The sequence below is a fragment of the Enhydra lutris genome, unplaced genomic scaffold, assembly GCF_002288905.1.
Source record: "Enhydra lutris kenyoni isolate GAN:26980312 unplaced genomic scaffold, ASM228890v2 scaffoldscaffold50, whole genome shotgun sequence".
Lineage (NCBI taxonomy): Eukaryota > Metazoa > Chordata > Mammalia > Carnivora > Mustelidae > Enhydra > Enhydra lutris.
In genome coordinates, this window is record NW_019154134.1 from 7,103,471 (window position 1) to 7,121,075 (window position 17,605).

A 17,605-nucleotide genomic window follows, 5' to 3' on the forward strand; every position below is an offset into this window, starting at 1 on the left:
TGAGTCACGCATTCATTTATCATATGGGTTTCACTGACACTTGGATTATATTCTATCCCACAAAATATTACAGTTTAATACAGTAAAACCTACACATGATTCCTGTGCCTCAGCAGTGTTTGCAAAAGGATCTATTTTTAAAATATCGCAATCTCCTACACAGTTCCAGGTATCGGTCTCTTCAACAGTGTTTGGAAGGAACAGACGCCGGGGCACCCCTTACTCCGGCCTCCCACACCCAGCAACCTCTTTTCCAGTCGCAGCTTCGGAACCACGGTCTTCCTCCCTGGACAGCCAACACCGCTGGGCGAACGTAGCCCCTGCAGTGCCCCCCGCCCCCCAGCAGGAGCTCCCACCGTCGCCTGATCCCACCCAGGGGGAGGCCGCGTGGACGCCCGGCCGCCCGGCCCTGCACACCCACCGCACTGATCTCTCTCGGGGCGGCGGCTCGGCGGGGAGCACGTGGCTCCCTTGGCGCCACTCCCGCCAGTGGGTGGAGGAGAAGCTCCCGGGGCCTCGGCGTCACCTGAAGATGACAACCAGGCGGCCGGCGGCGCCCCTTCCGGGACGTGTGTGCGGAGGCCACGCCGACGCGAGCGGTTGAACCCTGGATGTCGACTCAGAGCGCAGATGCCGCCCGGGGTTAGCGGGCTGCCCGCCCGAGCTGGGCCTCGTGGCGCAGGCGCCGCTGACGGAGAAGATGGCCGCCGCGGGCGGCCCCCAGACGTCTCCTCACGCGGCTCTCCCTCGGACATCACCGGGAGTCTTGCTCCGAGGGGCCCCGTGGCGCCGGCCTGAAGTCAGGGCTTCTGCCCGAGCCTCTTCCTACGGCCGCCGGGCCTCTGTTCAGCCACCCTGAACACTATAGACCAAGCAGTAGGCCAAAAGGAAACAAAGCTTTTGCAGAAAATAACATTAAAGTGCATTTATATCTAAAAGATTACTCCCCAAAATGTTATACCCAGTGGTATGCTGGTAAACCAGATCTCAAATATAAGAAAGTCCTGATTTTTAGTGTTTTCCAGAGTCCATGGTGTTGGTGTTCCCACTGGGGCCAAGGTCAAGCCACCAGTGGTTCAGACTTCTTGAATACGGATTTAACAATCAACTCTTACAAGCTGGTAAGAGCTGGCCCGAGCATATCCGAGGAAGCAAAATCTTATTTATTATATAAGCCTTTGTTAGAACAGTAGAAAGGGCTTTATGGAAGTTTGACTCTTCATCCTGAGCTAGTAGAATGTGGCGAATGGGAGAGGATGCTCCCTAAACGCTCCACTAATAGAAACTGAAAGGGCTAGTTCTCCGGAACTCAGGAGTTAGACATTCAATGGAAGGGAGATTCTTTAAATCTTTTCCTTTTTTCTTTGCCTTTCTATTTTTTCCCTCCTCAAAGTCACCTATTCAGAGAACACTGGGTAGGTATCTTAGAGCGAGCTATTTCAACACATGAGAACATTCCTTTGGTTTTTAGCTTTTCTGGAATTCAAACGCTTACTTAGCTTTGTCATAGAGATTTGAGAAAAGTCCTCTGGCAGCCTCCTTCTAGCTGTAAACCACAGTGCTGATCGGCCTCACTGGTGGTTTGTTATTCTCTTACATACTTTCAGAAACTTCTCATCTAGCTCTGCAGCTTGAATAAGTTCTACTTTTTCAAATATGGTTAGTGTTTGGCTCCATAGTGGTGCTCCCGAAGTCCATTTTTAGGGTTTTAAGTTTCTTTTTTTAACCTGATTGAGCATAATGCCTGTCTGCTCTGTATCTCATCAGTAGGTAGGATTGAACCCTGACAAAGTAGAGAAATTATAGTTGGTATCTCCTGGGACATCTTGGAACAATGTCTTCAGTATTAGTCAAGGGAAATGGGTGTCATCTTCTGCAGGTGAGACCAGTGCTTATTTTGTTTATCACAGAGAACTATTCTTTGGGCTCTAATATGTGGCTTTGCTTCCTCATAAGCTGGTCTTTTTATTATCAGCATCTAAATAGTTGGTAAATATAATTGGTTTCTCTTTAAAAGCTTCTTTGGGAGTACTTTTATATACCACATGAAATGGAAATAATGGAGAGAATTTCCTTTCCTCGTCCCTTTATGTCACTTACTGCTATGTCTCTGGTGGTGATTCACCTTCTGGGCACCAAGATACTGTTCATGATCATCTGTATCTGGGCTCAGTTCTTGCATTCACTTACCATGTGCAGCCAACTACTCTCCACCTTCCCTCCACCTTCTCACCTTATAGCTGGCCTCACATCTCTAAATCTCCAAACTCCATCTTCCCATCAGTAAACACAACATGTTAGAGTCTACCTAAGGGAAACAGCAGTGTTTCTTTTGTTCTCATTTTTCCCAGTTGTGGACCACTAGAAATTGTAAAGTGACTTACCATTCACCATTAATAAAATTTTTACTAGGGATTTAATAATTAACAAGCTATTTCCTATTTTTCACACATTAGTCTGAAAATTACCTTTGTCCTTCTGATGACAGTTGTGCTAATATACCATGCTGATTCATTGACTTTTCATGTTGGTCTTTGGGGATTTCTTGAAGCTTGAAGCTCAGTTGCCTAAAAGACCAAGGTTGGATGGACTAAAATAGAGGTCAGAATGGGAAGGCATTTTCTTTGAAAACAATAGTTTTGATAGAAACATAAAGTTTGGTGACAGTCTTCATCTGTCAGTATTAATATTTCTATGCCCATGTCTAGGAAATATGTGACTCTGACGGAATTTCCTGATTTGATTTTTTAAAAAAAAGATTTTATTTATTTATTAGAGAGAGAGAGAGTGCATGAGAGGAGAAGCAGAGGGAGAGAGACAAGCAGACTGTGCTGATCGTGGAGCTGGAACGCAGGTCTTGATCCCACACAGACTGTGCTGAGCGTGGAGGTGGAACACAGGTCTTGATCCCACAACACTGAGATCATGACCTGAGCTGAAATCAAGAGTTGGTAGCTTAACCTGCCTGAGCCACCCCAGCACCTCTAAGGAGAAAGATCATTTTCCCTGAAGGCAATAAGAGAAGCTAACTACCACACTTGAGAGTTGCTATCATGTGTTCTTTTTATTATTATTAATTTAGTTTTTCACTTGAGTGTTATGTTTTATGCTAAGTTCAGATATGTTCCTTCTTAATTACCCCATTTAAGCCCTACAGTAGATTCCAAGATTTGTTTTCAAGAATGCCTTTAAAACACCAAGATGCTTAGAGACATGCATTGGTAAACTTCAAAGAGTAGGGACAAAAGCAAAAAATCAATGATTATGTATGTCTTTCTGGAAGGCACAATGTTTCTAATCAGTCACTTGGTGACGTTTTCTAAAATTGCATTATCAGGCTGTGTTTATTAAGAGTTGGAAAGGATAATAAGCTGGAGTCACAGAAGCTTCTTATATTGGCTGAATCCTATGAAAACGAGAGCGTTAGAGTTTAGTGCTTATGGGGAGAAAGAACACCTGTGTTACACCAGGTGATTACCGAAGGAAAATAAGAAAAATGGCTGGGGGGGGGGAACCCTACCTTTCCAACAACCCTAACTGGTTAGCACAAATTACTGAATTGGTGGACTCTTTCCACAAGTATTAACATTAACTCTCCTCTGCCTATACAGCTTTTAGGCTGAATGAATAAATTCAGAAAGGGGTGCTTTGCCAAAGGTGTATCTCACCAATGATATTTCTGGAACAGGAAAACAATGATTTGGGAATTATGTATGTGGACTATGGGACTAGGAAGACTCTGCCATTAGCTGTGTGACTGTGGGCGAATTAGTCAACTTCTTTCTTTGCCTTGGATTCCTTGTCTGTACTTGGATAATACAGGTTGATGTAATGATCCCAGTGAAATAATGTATGAACAGTTATGATTTTTATTGTGTAAATAAATGATATGTCCTTAGCAAGGAAGGGAAGTATAAGAGGTAAAATAATAGTCATTTTAGAAGAAAAACTTACTTGACATTTTTTAAGTTGGGCACAAACCAGCAAATACCTAATATCTGATTTCATCAGTAAAAGGATAAATCTACCCCAAACAAGCCACTTTACTTGGTGACAAAAGGTTAACGGGTCTATTTAAAAAGTTGGTAGTGGGCAGCATAATACTTCTTCATAGCTGACAAAAGATTCTTTTTTTTTTTTTAAGATTTTATTTATTTATTTGACAGACAGAGATCACAAGTAGGCAGAGAGGCAGGCAGAGAGGGCGGGGGGAAGCAGGCTCCCTGTGGAGCAGAGACCCTGATGTGGGGCTCAATTCCAGGACCCTGGGATCATAACCTGAGTCGAAGGCAGAGGCTTTAACCCACTGAGCCACCCAGGTGCCCAAGATTCTTAAATCAGCTTCAGCGGGCAGGCCTAACATTAGAAAATGCTAAGTGTGGGGGCCCCTGGGTGGCTTAGTCTGTTGAGTGTCTGACTCTCAATTTAGCTCAGGTCATAATATTAGGATCTTGGGATTGAGCCCTGCATCAGGCTCCATGCTCAGCAGAGTCAACTCGTGATTCTCTCTCTCCCTCTCCCTCTGCTCCTCCCCCTGGGTGCATGCTCTTTCTCTCTCAAATAAAATAAATAAATCTTAAAAAAAAAGAAAAAGAAAAAAAAACTAAAAGGAAATGTTATGTGTGTATACCTTAGTGCAAGTGTCGGGGGATGGTGGCTTTTTCCAGAGCTATAGACAGGTATGGTTTCCCTGTTTTTTATTTTTATTTATTTTTTTAAAAGATTTTATTTATTTATTTGACAGAGATCACAAGTAGGCAGAGAGGCAGGCAGAGAGAGAGGAGGAAGCAGGCTCCCTGCTGAGCAGAGAGCCCAATGCAGGGCTCGATCCCAGGACCCTGGGATCATGACCTGAGCTGAAGGCAGAGGCTTTAACCCACTGAGCCACCCAGGCACCCTGGTTTCCCTGTTTTTTAAATTGCTTTAGCCGCTTAGCTATCCACTTGGTAAAGAGAACTTAAATGAGCACTTGGGGACTGAGCTTTGGTTAGTGTGGTAATTTTTTGGATAATTCATTAATATTCCAGTTCTCCCCTTTCCTGCGGGTGGAAGAATTACCTTCATCTGATTACCTCATTTGGAGTTAGGCATGTCCCCACATGACTTGATTTGGCAAATGAAATGTAAAGGGAAGTGATGAGACTCTCCTGGCATTTCCTCTGTTTTCATCACCAAGGAGGCGCGTGCTGAAGTAGAATGTACACCTGCCAACTCTGCCAGCTGGTACACGACATGTACTGTGAATGAGCATTGTCAGCCAAGGAGATTTGGGCGTTGTTTATTATTGCAGCAGAGACTGGCCTGTCCTGACTAAGCTAAACCATCTATGTCTGGGTATCTACTTGCATGAACATAGATTCAGAAGTAACCGGTGACATTATAGAACCACCTAGCTGATACTTAACAAAGAAGGATTCTTCCAAGATGTAGCCCATGAACAAAAGGTAAGAGAAAGCCCTTCAGAATCTATGTCCTGAGAACTCTTCCATTTGCCCTCCCATTAGCTTGGGTGACTGTCAAAGGCTTTCTCTTCTATAATCCCTAATTCAGACTACTATCATTGGCAAAATGAGACTGTGGACTAGTAACCTCTTTATTATCACTTCCTACATCTCTCTACCTTGCCACCTCCCTCTCTACATCCCTATTTCCTTCCCTTCCTTCTTTCCTGGGGAAAAAAAAAAAAAAGACTAAGTGCCCATTGTGTGCCAGGCACTGTATACATTTCTAGAAGTGCAAAGCCAAAACACTATGATTTGGCCTCAGAGGAGCTTCTATTTAGTTAATGGCACAGTCTGACCTCTCTCAACAAATAATGCCAATATAAAATGGTAGTATTGTACTTGAGATATTTACAGAATAACATATAGGCTTAGAAATAACACAGAATTGGGGCACCTGGGTGGCTCAGCTGTTAAGTGTCTGCCTTCGGCTCAGGTCATGATCCCAGGGTCCTGGGATGGAGCCCTGCATCGGGCTCCCTGCTCAGCGGGAAGGCTGCTTCTCCCTCTCCCACTTCCACTGCTTGTATTCCTTCTCTCACTGTCTCTCTCTCTGTTAAAAAAAAAAAAAAAAAAAAAAAACCCTCTCTTTTGTCAAAAAAACAAACACACACACACACACATACACACAAATGACCATAAATAAATAAATAAATAAATAAATAGAAATAACACAGACTGAATATGATCTTATACACCTAGGCCTTAAAGTTTAAATCAGTCCAAACAACACACAAATATCTTAGTAAGACCTACAGTTAGCAGTAGTCTTTCAAACTTTACTAAATCATAAGTTGAGAATGTCTTGAATAGGCAGAGACCATTATTCTCAGAGAAAAGAATGATTAAATACACAGAGTATTTGAGGAATGTATGAGAAATTCCTATCTTATTCAGTTGGGCCAGGATGTAGATCCTTCCATCTCACATGATCTTCTCACTATTACAACAATCATATCTAAAAATGACAATAAGTGGAAATAATCAAATAACAAAGAAGATACATAAACACTGGCAAATGATTTGGGCTATAGCCAAAATCAGAAGATATTAGAAAATATCTTACAGAAGCCTGTACATTTAAAAGCTATAAACTGACTGTTTATAAAGGAATTTGCTACTATGATTTTAATTAAGTTTCATCAACGTAAGATAGAATTGCAATAACTGTGAAGAAAAAGTATGGAATATACTTTTCTGTTGTTTTTTATTCAGCAAAGCATGTATTTTTAAAACAAAATCATTTAGGAAAAAAAAATCTGGGGATGCCACAATGCAAATGAAACACAGCAAAGTCTCCCCGCTGATAACATATTGTGACTTTTTATTTTGGCATGGAGACGCCACAGAAACTCACAGACTTAAAACATACATACAATCAAGGATTCCAAGCACTTCTTTGGGAAGTATCATTGGAATAAGGAGTTACAAAACTGTGAATGGCTTCTAGAACGCAATTTACTACATCACTCTTTGTTCTCACAAACTAGAGTAATCTCATTCTTTGACGGCTGAAAATATATGTAATCTCTATTTTTATAGCTGGTGACCCACAGTTAATTTTCATCAGTGGCGGGATTGGCCAAGCTTTCTCTGTCCTCGGCTGCTGTGCTATGTCCCCGTTGGCTTGGAATAGCAGGAAGCACTCGGTTTGTCCGCAGAGGTCCTCCAGACAGAACTGCGGAGAAAGAACAGAATGGGAGTCTTTCAAGGTTTGCTTCTCTCAGAGTCTCAGGACAAATGGAGGTGGCAGAATAAGGAGTGGAGGAATTTCTAAGGAGCCTGTCTTGGTGAGAGCCCCCCTGCAGGAAAAAGCTATGTCTCTCTATCCATTCAGGCTTACCACGTGTCATCAGCGATGTCAAATATGCACAAACACAAGACGGAGCCAAGTTTGTTCAAAACACATCAGGCCGTGCGTGCTTGGCAGAGCTCTCTTTTCCTGGGGTGGAGTAGCTGTTGATGGCCAAGTCAGCATAACGCTCTAAATGAGCCCCAAGACATCTGTACTGCTATTTTATGCGAACCTCAAAAGGTTCTCAGGGTTCTCTTAAGAAAAGCCCTCTGTACCTTTCCATTTCTTTTTCATTGAGCTAAAGCTGATCAAATATCTTTATCTTCCCTTCTCTCCTTACATTTAATTGTGGAGAACGAAACGCTCCTGGGCTCTGCGAAAGAAAATCCCTTCTCTGGCTTCTCCAAACCCCACCAGGATTCAAGGCCAAGTGACTACTTAATTAGGTATCTTTGTCAGTGTTTCTGCTTAAAGATAAGGTCAGGCTTGAATTTCATCTAGTGATTGAATTCACACCATCCCAAACTCTCACTTTACATGGATCAGGAAAAGCAAAGGAATGGATCTGAGATTTTGGTTTTGGCTACAAACTCTTTGTATGAGTTTGGACATATTATCTTCACCTCTCCTTTTCCTTATCTGCAGAAGGACAGGGTTATACTAAGACCCCACTGGTCACTGTTTTTACCTAAGGAATCCTAGAATCCTTGATTGGTTCCTTCCAAACTACAGCCTGGGGCAGAAAAGACATGTTGGATATTTATTCTGTGCAAAGTGTTGCCAGGGTTTTTCACCTGTTACCTTATGTAATCCTCCCAACAACCTTGTCAGGCTGGCAGTGTTCCTATAGGCTAAGGGAGGAAACTGAAGGTTAAGAAACTTGTCTGAAACAGGGCAGCTCTAAAATCATCCAACCTCCGAAATAAAGAGGGTATGGAGAAAGAGAGAGAGAGAGAGAGAGAGCATGAGAAAGTACCTGCATGCTTGCATACATGTTATAAATGACGGGGCTGGGATAGAAAGAAAAGGAAGGAAGGAAATTAGAATTCTTAAGTATTGCTTGTTTGCATGAGTCATCTGATTCAGTGTCTTATAGTTTTGCTCCTGGCTCTGCTACTTACTACCTGAGTAATGTTGGGTAAATCACGTAACCTCTCTGAACTTAGTTTTCTCATCTGTACAATAGGAATAATAATAGAACCTGCCTCCTCATACAGATATGAGGATATACAAACTCAGAATTTCTGGGTATGGGGCCCAGAAATCTACTTTATAACAAGCACCCCAGGTAATACTTTAAGTACACTCAAACTTGAAGATCACTGGCTGAATAGAATATATTTAATATTTTATATTTAAGAAATTTTTGTACAAATTATAAAATAAATCAATAATGTCAAAAGCAGTATGGGTGAACAGCATCTCCATGATTATTCCTTTCTGTTTAGGGATGCATAGCTTCTGAGTACAGGAATAACACATATTTGTATCTGTTCATCAGAGTAAGGAAAGCAATGTCAAGAGACCAGTCTTAAGAATTTTTAAAGCACCTTCGTAAACTCATTAAATAGTACATAGCAAAATAAACTTGTCATTGTTTTTATAATCCAAACACAAAAATTCCTCAAGGGAGGGAGTATTCTTTTTTCTTTCTAAACAAGCATTACTAAGTTGGACGAAGCTTTCAACACTGTCTCTCTTCTATTTTCCTGTAATTCACAAGTTTTGGTGCCTGACGTTCCCTCAAAATATGAAGGTAAACTGAAATAACAGTTGCGTCTAGACATGTTAACACTTGCAAAGGCAGCCGAAGAAGATTCAGAATACTCACATTTTTGGTCTGGCAGAGGAGCGAGGTTGTTCCGGGTGATAGGAAGGTCCCTGATCTGGAGTCTGTTTGGGGACAGATGCTGAAAATTTTGTCCTGGGGACAAAAAGAATTGTATCAATCACTTGAGACATAACCAAGTACAAATTACAAAATCCACTGCATTAGAGAATTGTGACGTTGTTAGAGATCACGGAGTTTAAGATTCTAACAAGAACAAAAATCATAACAGCTACACTTTACTAAGTTTCTTTACAGCAAAGTCACTGTTTCAATGAAAGAAAAAGACATCAGAAGTCAATTCTTAATAAACTAGTTGAAATAAAATTTTATAAACAGCACAGTTGACCATCCACTCCATAAAACTTAAAAGTTTGAAAAAATAAAATAGGGTATAAAGTATAACATCTTAATCAAATCTGTGGTGAAAAATACAAATCAGTAGGATATATTCTTCTAGATTAGTGTTTCTCAATGCTGGCTGCACACAGGAATTATCTGAGGAGTTTAAAAAAACACTGTTGCCCTAGCCAAACCTGAGATCGATTAAAAGAGAATGTCTGGGGCTAAAATGGGGCATCAGATTTTTATCAGTTTTGAAGGGATTCTAAAATACAATAGGCTTGAGCATCACTGCCCTAGAAGATGGGATCTGGGTGAAGGTACTCGGGAGATGGCTACTCTCTAAGTTAGGCCATAAGCAGTTCTGTCCGGGAGCCCTGTGTACTGCCTTTTGGGAACCAATGGTTAAAATCTCAGGAATTTAGTGATCAGCTTGACATCACAGTGGCAGCCTGGTGTCGGTCATGGTAGAAGTATTTATACTATGGACGTGGCAAGCACTGATTTCTCTCCTGGAGAACCAGCTGTTAAATATTTATCAATACACTACCGATTATAAAAGAGTGATCTAAATCTCTTAAAGTAGAAAGAATACCCAAGGTATTTAGGTCCTTTTAAATAGCTGACCAAGTGGGACAGAATTAGACTCGTTTGCCAGCTTGGGCAAGAGATGCTCCCTCTCTAAGCCTCAATCTCCTGACCTACAAAACGGTGAAAATAATTGTATCTGTCTTTTTCACTTGTCATACAAATGAAGTAGGAGAACAAATATAAAGCATTCAGCTTACAAGGTTAACGCTCACAAAACATTAGTAATTATTACAGTTTTTTTCTGTGGAGTGTTTAACATGATCTCCTGGAGAGTGGAGAATCTTTTGATCTTTTGCCTCATAGTCTTGTAAGAATCAAAACACTAACAGAACTGCTCATAGGTTTAATTCTGCTTGGGTCAAGAAGTCCTTAGAATAAGGTGGAAAAAGCATTAGCCAAGATCCACTGTCCATCTGCGTAGAGGAGTCCAATGACATATACTAAGGGCAGAGATCTGAGCACTGCCATTTGATGAAAATTGAGCAAAATTTCCAGTCTCTCTGGTGGATATTATATTTTTATTCCTTTGTATTCTAAAGGTCAAACAACTTCATAAGCTATTTAAAAAGAAAACATCCTTGAATAGAATAACAGTAAGTGATTATAGCAAGTACCCATATCAACTCATACCTTACTTATCTATGAACATTTGAGCAGAAATTTACAAAACCAAGAAATGAGATAATGATAATTATGGTCTATGTTTACTGAGAACTTAGGACTCTCAGGAACTGGGCTGAACCCTATAGGCATGACTTCATTGAATCTTAACAATCACTTTCCCTTGTGACACAGATACCATTATCATCCCCACTTTACAAAGGAGGACCCTGGGTTGGAGGACTTCTCAAATGTGCTCAAGGTCGCAGAATGCAAAGCAACAAAGCTCCAACTTGGGTTTGTCTGACAGAAAACCCATCCCGCCTCCCTAGCAGCCAAAGCCATTTTGACAAGATAAGAGATGGGCAGAAAGGGGACGTGACAGTGATCTGAGAGGTGGGGGGAGAGCTAGACTTCATTCTGCACTGGCATCTGGCTCAGTTTGGAAGGACAGGGTGGAGCTATGCACAGCCCAGAGTGCTTTTACCTGTCCTATGGGCACCTTGGGGAGCATCCAGCCCATGGGGACAGGGTGGAGGACCACTGTCCTAGATTGAAATGGCAAGAGGGGTTTTCACAGTTAAACAAAGGAATTTGGTTAAGCAACTGAAGAAATTCAGCACTCTATTGTGTTCTCACCATATTCCTGAGCCTAGAGTACAAAGAGGACAAGGCAATGTGCTCAGGACGGGATTATAGTGTATGCTGGAAGAAAAGCAGGTTAACTTGTTCTTTTTGAGCCCAAGAGTAGAGGTGTGAGGGCATCACGTAGGAAAGAGGGGTCCAGAAAGGTGGAGGTGTCCTGAATCCCACAGGGCTCCCCCACTTCTACCTAGCTCTGCGACCTTAAGCAGGTGGGCTAACCTGTCTGTGCCTCCATTTCCTCATTTCCAGAATAGGGATTAAGAACTTCCTCCTGCAGCGCTGTCAAAGGGGAAGTAGCACTTCACTACCTGCCCCACAGGAGGCTCATTAAGCCGTTCTTCCATGGTTCACGGTGAGAAAGAGCCACAGCTCCTGTAGAGGTCAGGGTGACTTCCAGACAACAGTGGCTTTTGAGCTGGTTCTCAAAAGACTATACAAATCTGCCAAGCACACAGTGGACAGAAGGCATAAATAACAGGGGCACTGATGCCATAGACTGAAAGGTATGGGTTATCAGGGAACTGAGAGATACTCAAGGAAGTGTTCAAGGGGTCGGGAAAGGATTGGAGATGGGAGGCCCAGATGCTGAGAATGGGAAGTGAGGCCCAGCCACGCTGGGAACATTCTGTTTACCAGCCAAAGAATCTGACCTTTGTCCTGGAAAAGACGCAGCACCTCTGATGAGCTGAAACACAGGGGTCAGTGGATCAGATCCTACAAGATCAGGGAGGACAGCACATTGCTGCTGTGATAGTCTAGAAAACTGGGATTAGGGAGTTCTCTCTGGAGGGAGAGGGGAAGCGAGCGTTTTCTTACTTTCTGTGTGATGGCTTGTAAATAACCAGGCTGGTAGCAAACACCGCAGAGCTTTCTGTTCCATTTTCTCTGAAAGCTGCTTGCAATGAATTAAGCTGATGTGCTCCAAATTTCCTCATTAGGTTAAGTGCCCCATCCCACATCTCTCTCCATCTAGCCCACTGACAGGTCTCAATGAATGTTGAACAATAATCATTGCAGCTAAATGTTCAGGGTTGCTGATGCAAGCACAGGGTATTGGCTGCCAGGAATTCAAACGGCAGCACTGTTAGCCACTCTTACTTCTACTAAACCCAGGGCAGGAAAAGACGAACTCTAATGCCAAAGGGGCTATTCAAGTTCAAACCAGTGGTGGGTGCAGTGGTATGATTTACAGCATCCAACTGCTTTATCGTATTGGACTTTCATATCAAATATAGTGATCAATGTTGAAATCTGCTAGATAAATAGCTTAAACCACTAAGTGAACCCTCAGAACTGTAGTCCCGAAGCCTCAGCAGTTCTAAAAACAACATTTTAAAGTGGGTTAAAAATGTCCACAAAAATAAAATCTGTAAGGCAGGAAGATCTTTTTGTTTGGGGAAGGACGACATAATTTCTAAGAAAATTGCACTGTGGGGGGGGGCACCTGGGTGGCTCAGTCCTTGGGTGTCTGCCTTCAGCTCAGGTCATGATCCCAGGGTCCTGGGATCGAGCCCCACATCGGGCTTCCTGCTCAGCGGGAGGCCTGCTTCTCCCTCTCCCACTCCCTCTGCTTGTGTTCCCTCTCTTGCTGTGTCTCTCTCTGTCAAATAATAAATAAAATCTTTAAAAAAAAAAAAAAAGAAAAGAAAATTGCACTGTGGGTAAAGCGGCAAGTATACTAACAGACTGGACTGTGAGATTTCAGGAGACAAGCACATTGCCACGATGATACCTTGCTGTTTAGGAGATCTGGGTTCAAGTGCTGAGTATGTCGTTGATTGGTTGCAACTCTGAGCAAACCGTTTTAACTATTTTAGGCCATGTGAGTTATAACTGCAAAGGCCTCATGAGATATAATAGCTCTGGCCTCTGGATAAGAAACTCACTCAGAGAGATGACATGTCTTGCTTTATCAATCAGGGCTCATCCAGGAAAAAAGAGACCTCTGTTTGTCTTTCAAAAAGAGGGAATTTCATACAGTTGGTTATGTCTGTGATAGAAAAGCTAAGAAGCCAAATGAAGAGAAAGTAGGAGGACAATCCAGAGATTAGCTGTTTTTATATATATATATATATTTATTTATTATTATTATTTTTAAAATGCAACCACCCCTAGGCTGGTGAGATGAGAGGAAGAGATGGTAGAAGCTAGTGGGGGCCAGAGGCACAGTGAGCAGCTGTATGGGGGGAGCGGGAAGAGGAGGTGGACCTACTGTTGGGAAGCAGAGGAAGCAGAGGGACACTGTGTACAACTACACTGCTTTCCCTCATTCTCTTACTCTTCTGCTGCTGCTGTGCCTCCTGGTACTTGGCCCAAAGTACTTGGAAGCAGCTGCAAGGGAGCCTAGGAAGCATCGTTCCCTGAGAGACAGAATAGAGCTGAAGAAAAAAGACTAGATGTGAGAGCAATGAGGCAGCTGACTAGTACATTTACTTAAACTTCATCATCTTTAAAACAAGGTCATTTCTAGCTTGTATCTAAAGCACCGTGCTTAGTAAAGGGCCTGGCACATTGTTTTAAAAAAAAAAAACAACAACATATACTTTTGTGTATGTATAATACTATATTCAAATCACTGTTCTAAGTACTTTACATACACCACCTCTTTTAATCTTAACAGCAACTCACAGTCCTATATTAAGGTATTTCCTCCCAGTTTTTTTCAGGTGAGAGAAAAAAAAAAAAAAAAAAAAAAGGCCCAGAGAGATTAAGTAACAGTAAGTGACAGAGCCAGAACTTAAAGCCAGATGTTTTAACCATGGCAGTATTCTGCCTCTTGACAAATTAGAATGACAGAGACTCTAACCATTATAAAGACCATATAATCTTCTACATAAACATGAGAAGAAAATTAAAGTCAGTTGCACAATCATTTTAGCAAACGCATTAAACTCATTTAGAGGCTGAAGATTCTTGGGAGATTTATCTTATCACAACTCAGTTGCCTACAATGGCTCCTAGTTATTATCAGTGCTTAAAAACATTGGTTGAAAAAAGAAATGCTTCAATGTGCCACAGCTAATAATTTAAGATTCCCTTGGAGAATTTTGCTGCTTCTTTTCTGCTATTCTGCCACCCCAGGACTATTCAAGTTACTTCAATGTTGTTGTTGAAGCTGCTGTTACTTTAGTTTCTGTTCCAGACAGCTGAGCCCAGTCGTAACTGACAAAGAAAAGATAGACCAAGGCTATCTGGGGAACAGAAAAAGAACAGGATTTTCACAAATTTCAAAAGCTTTTCAAAAGAGAAGGTATTAGCCAAGACAGGACCAAATCCAGGGCTATGCCACTAACCACATACTTTCACGCTTTGTGGAGGAAAGTAAAATGTTGGGTGGAGTTTTCCTCGGATACCAGGCAAAAGCCTTCCTGTGCTCATCCATATTTACCCTGTGGTTCAATACATAACAGACACGTATGAGGGCAGCCATACTCCACCTCACGTGTTTCAGACACCACGCACCAGAAATGAGGGAAGAGAGCCAGACTCGTGCTGCATATTAAACAGGAAGGAATATTTTGTATTTCCAAACACATGTTCCTCCTCCTCTTCTTACAATACCCATAGAGCTATGGGTCTTTCCTTCCTCTGTGTTTGACAGAAACAGCGGTTCAAGATACATCATTTTTCTCCCTCTCAACCCTATCGTAAGAAAAACAACAGAAACACGTGGATAAAGAACAACTGACATTCCATGGAGAGATACTAGGATGCGTGGTGGACTGCGCTGAACTGGGGACAGTGACGTCCAACTGGGATCGAAGGGGACTGTGGGTATACACATCCAGCCTGTCATGACCCTGTGCGATTTAGGTTCAGGGTTGCCCAACTTGTTAATTTCTCAAGAGAAGCTAGAATTTTCCATTTTTGTGTGAAACTTCAAGATTTTTGAATATTAGCGATTAACTCACTTGAAAACAAAAGACACTGTGATAATGAATTGATTTGGGAAGCTGTTTTGTAGCCTCCGCTTTGGAACAATGGTTTCCTTTCTCAGGTGTGCCTCAGAATCCCCTGTGGACCATTTACAAAATAAAAATAAATGTTTTAGTGTGATATATTTATTTAAAAAGCGGGGGGAATTACACACACACACACACACACACACATATAGTTTGTATGTATATAAAAACAAATTCTTTAGTATGATACATTTATTTAAAAGGGGGATATATACTTATGTATAAATGTTTTGTGTGTGTGATGTATATAAGACATCTCTGGAAAAATAAACAAAAAACAGCATCAGTAGTTTTGGATGTGGGGTGCCCTATAGCTGGGGGAAGAGACAGGAGGGAGAAATGCAATGTGAGCCTTTGGAATGTGTGGAGACATGAACCATTAACATATGAATGTTGTTTCCTTTCTATGTGGATACACAGAAGGCACTGCCACTTCCCCTTCTCCGTCACCAAGATTTTGCTTCAGTAGGTCTGGAGCAGGGACCAAACACCTGATTTAAAACCAAGCTGGCACACAAACAGATCAACACCTCATGACTGATCTCTGCCACTTACCCCTAGCTAAGAATCTTGCTACTGGAAATACTAATATTCCCGTTCAAATCTGCCACAGGTATTTGCTGGGAAGATGAGAAGCACATACTTTAACTTGCTGACTGCTCTCAGGGTGGAAAAGCAGAATGCTTCCATAGCCTGGAGATCTTGAATCCAGTGGATTCAAGGACAGAAGTTGGCCCTAACCATCCATTTTGTTCTGGCCCTGCCCTCAAGGCTACTACTGTTGGTCCAGTTCCTCACCCAGAACTATACAGAGAGACCCCGGAATGAGGGAAAAGGAAGCAAGGACAATACCTGATGAAGGATTGTATAGGTGAGGAAGTTGGGGCAGCCCCAAGACCTCCTGGTGACCAGCCTTGCTGGTGAGCAATCTGTCTAGCAGCTTATCAGAAGAAGACACAGTCCAGGCTTTACAGAACACCTGGTTGGAATCACCTCTCCAGGGGTGATCTAGCAACGTCTGGCAGCCAGTTCTGTTGTGCAGTAAGTCCTGCTCGCTTCGGCTTTTCTGAGATCTCTGGGCCATCTGATGAGTACCGGAGTTCAGGCCGGCTTGGGAAGTGGCCCCCTGGGAAGCCGTGAGGAAGTTATTGCCCAGGGTGATGGGTGGGAGACTCTGTGTTCTGATTGGTGGAAGCCCCTTATGGGCCAGAGGCTTCTTTTCTGGCAAGAGATATTTTGAATTCTCCGAGATCCGCTTCTTAAAGTCAATCATAGCCACCTGACCAGCAGGCTCTTCTTGGCAGTTGGTCTCCGTGATGCTGTCAAAGGTAGTGATGATGTCATCAACTTCCGAGGTGTGCTCCCCACTGTGTCGATCCCTGCTGTGATCCTTATGATAGGCTCTCTGCTCTTCTTTTTTGTTTTTGCAGAAGATTTGGTTGAGCATGCTGAATCGTCCCTCCTTCTTCTGGGGTCTACTGTTCTGGGAAGGAAGAGGTCGAGCAGGCTCTGTTCTATGGGGATATAAAATAACAAGGATGCCATGAGAGGACAGGAAATGGAGACAACCCCCAACCAAAAAAACAAAACAACCTCCCTCTGTTCCATCTTCCTGAGAAGGTTGTCTGAGGTCATCCAAAGAGACCCCCAAAGCTGTCTCAAGTCAAAGGTGATGTGGAGGAACTTGCAACACCCTTTGTCTCTCCCCCTTCCTTGCCATGGTCACTTCTCAGCCCAGTTATTTCTTATATTCCTCTTAGTTCCTTGGGGGCTGTCCTTTCAAAATTTACCTCTAGAGAATCTATTTTCACCAAGGGATAACCTAAGCTGAAAAGAGCTTAAAACACTACTGTTCTCACTTCTCAAGGGCAGTCAATAGGAGTATAAGTTTTAAGTCACAGAGATGAAGGCCAGGCCTGAGCTGAGGCTTCAACTAGTGGAAGTGGGGTGTGCTCGTAGAGGTGGGGGAAGTGTGGTTTGGGGCTTTCTCTGCAAGGGATCCCAACAGATCTGGGCAGAGCTTGGACATTATCTACTTTAGGAAGCTGGCCTGTTTTATGCTATTTAGATGTTCTTCAGTTCCCTTTCAGTTTTTACTAAATTTCTTATTGAAAAAATACTTTAAAAAAAAAAGTCTACTAAAGGAAAGCAAGGGAAGAAACTTTTGTCTGGGCTTCAGCTGCTCTAGAGGAAGTATGTAAGCCAGAGATCGGGCGTGGCAGCAGAAGCAATGTGAGCAATGCCCAGTGGACAGGCAAATTCTAAAGAAAAAAAAGTTGTCTAGTTGGCTCCTTTTCTGTGGAGAATTTCCCTGAGGCACTATTCTGTTTTTGTTCCTTGG

General features: G+C 42.5%; 1 protein-coding gene across 2 annotated transcripts in view; it reads right to left on the bottom strand.

The window, feature by feature from the left end:
- Positions 1 to 6,691: 6,691 nt before the first annotated feature.
- LOC111156960 (ankyrin repeat domain 55) overlaps positions 6,692 to 17,605 on the bottom strand; it is a 124,279-nt gene continuing 113,365 nt past the window's right edge. The window contains exons 10-12 of one of the 2 annotated variants that reach the window (XM_022518139.1): positions 16,117 to 16,778; positions 9,128 to 9,220; positions 6,692 to 7,179 (exon numbers count right to left, since the gene is read on the bottom strand). In XM_022518139.1, the coding sequence (XP_022373847.1) occupies positions 7,058 to 7,179; positions 9,128 to 9,220; positions 16,117 to 16,778 (877 nt within the window). In that variant the 3' untranslated portion in view covers positions 6,692 to 7,057. The remainder of the gene's footprint in view (positions 7,180 to 9,127; positions 9,221 to 16,116; positions 16,779 to 17,605) is intronic. The other variant, XM_022518138.1, reaches the window with a different exon arrangement.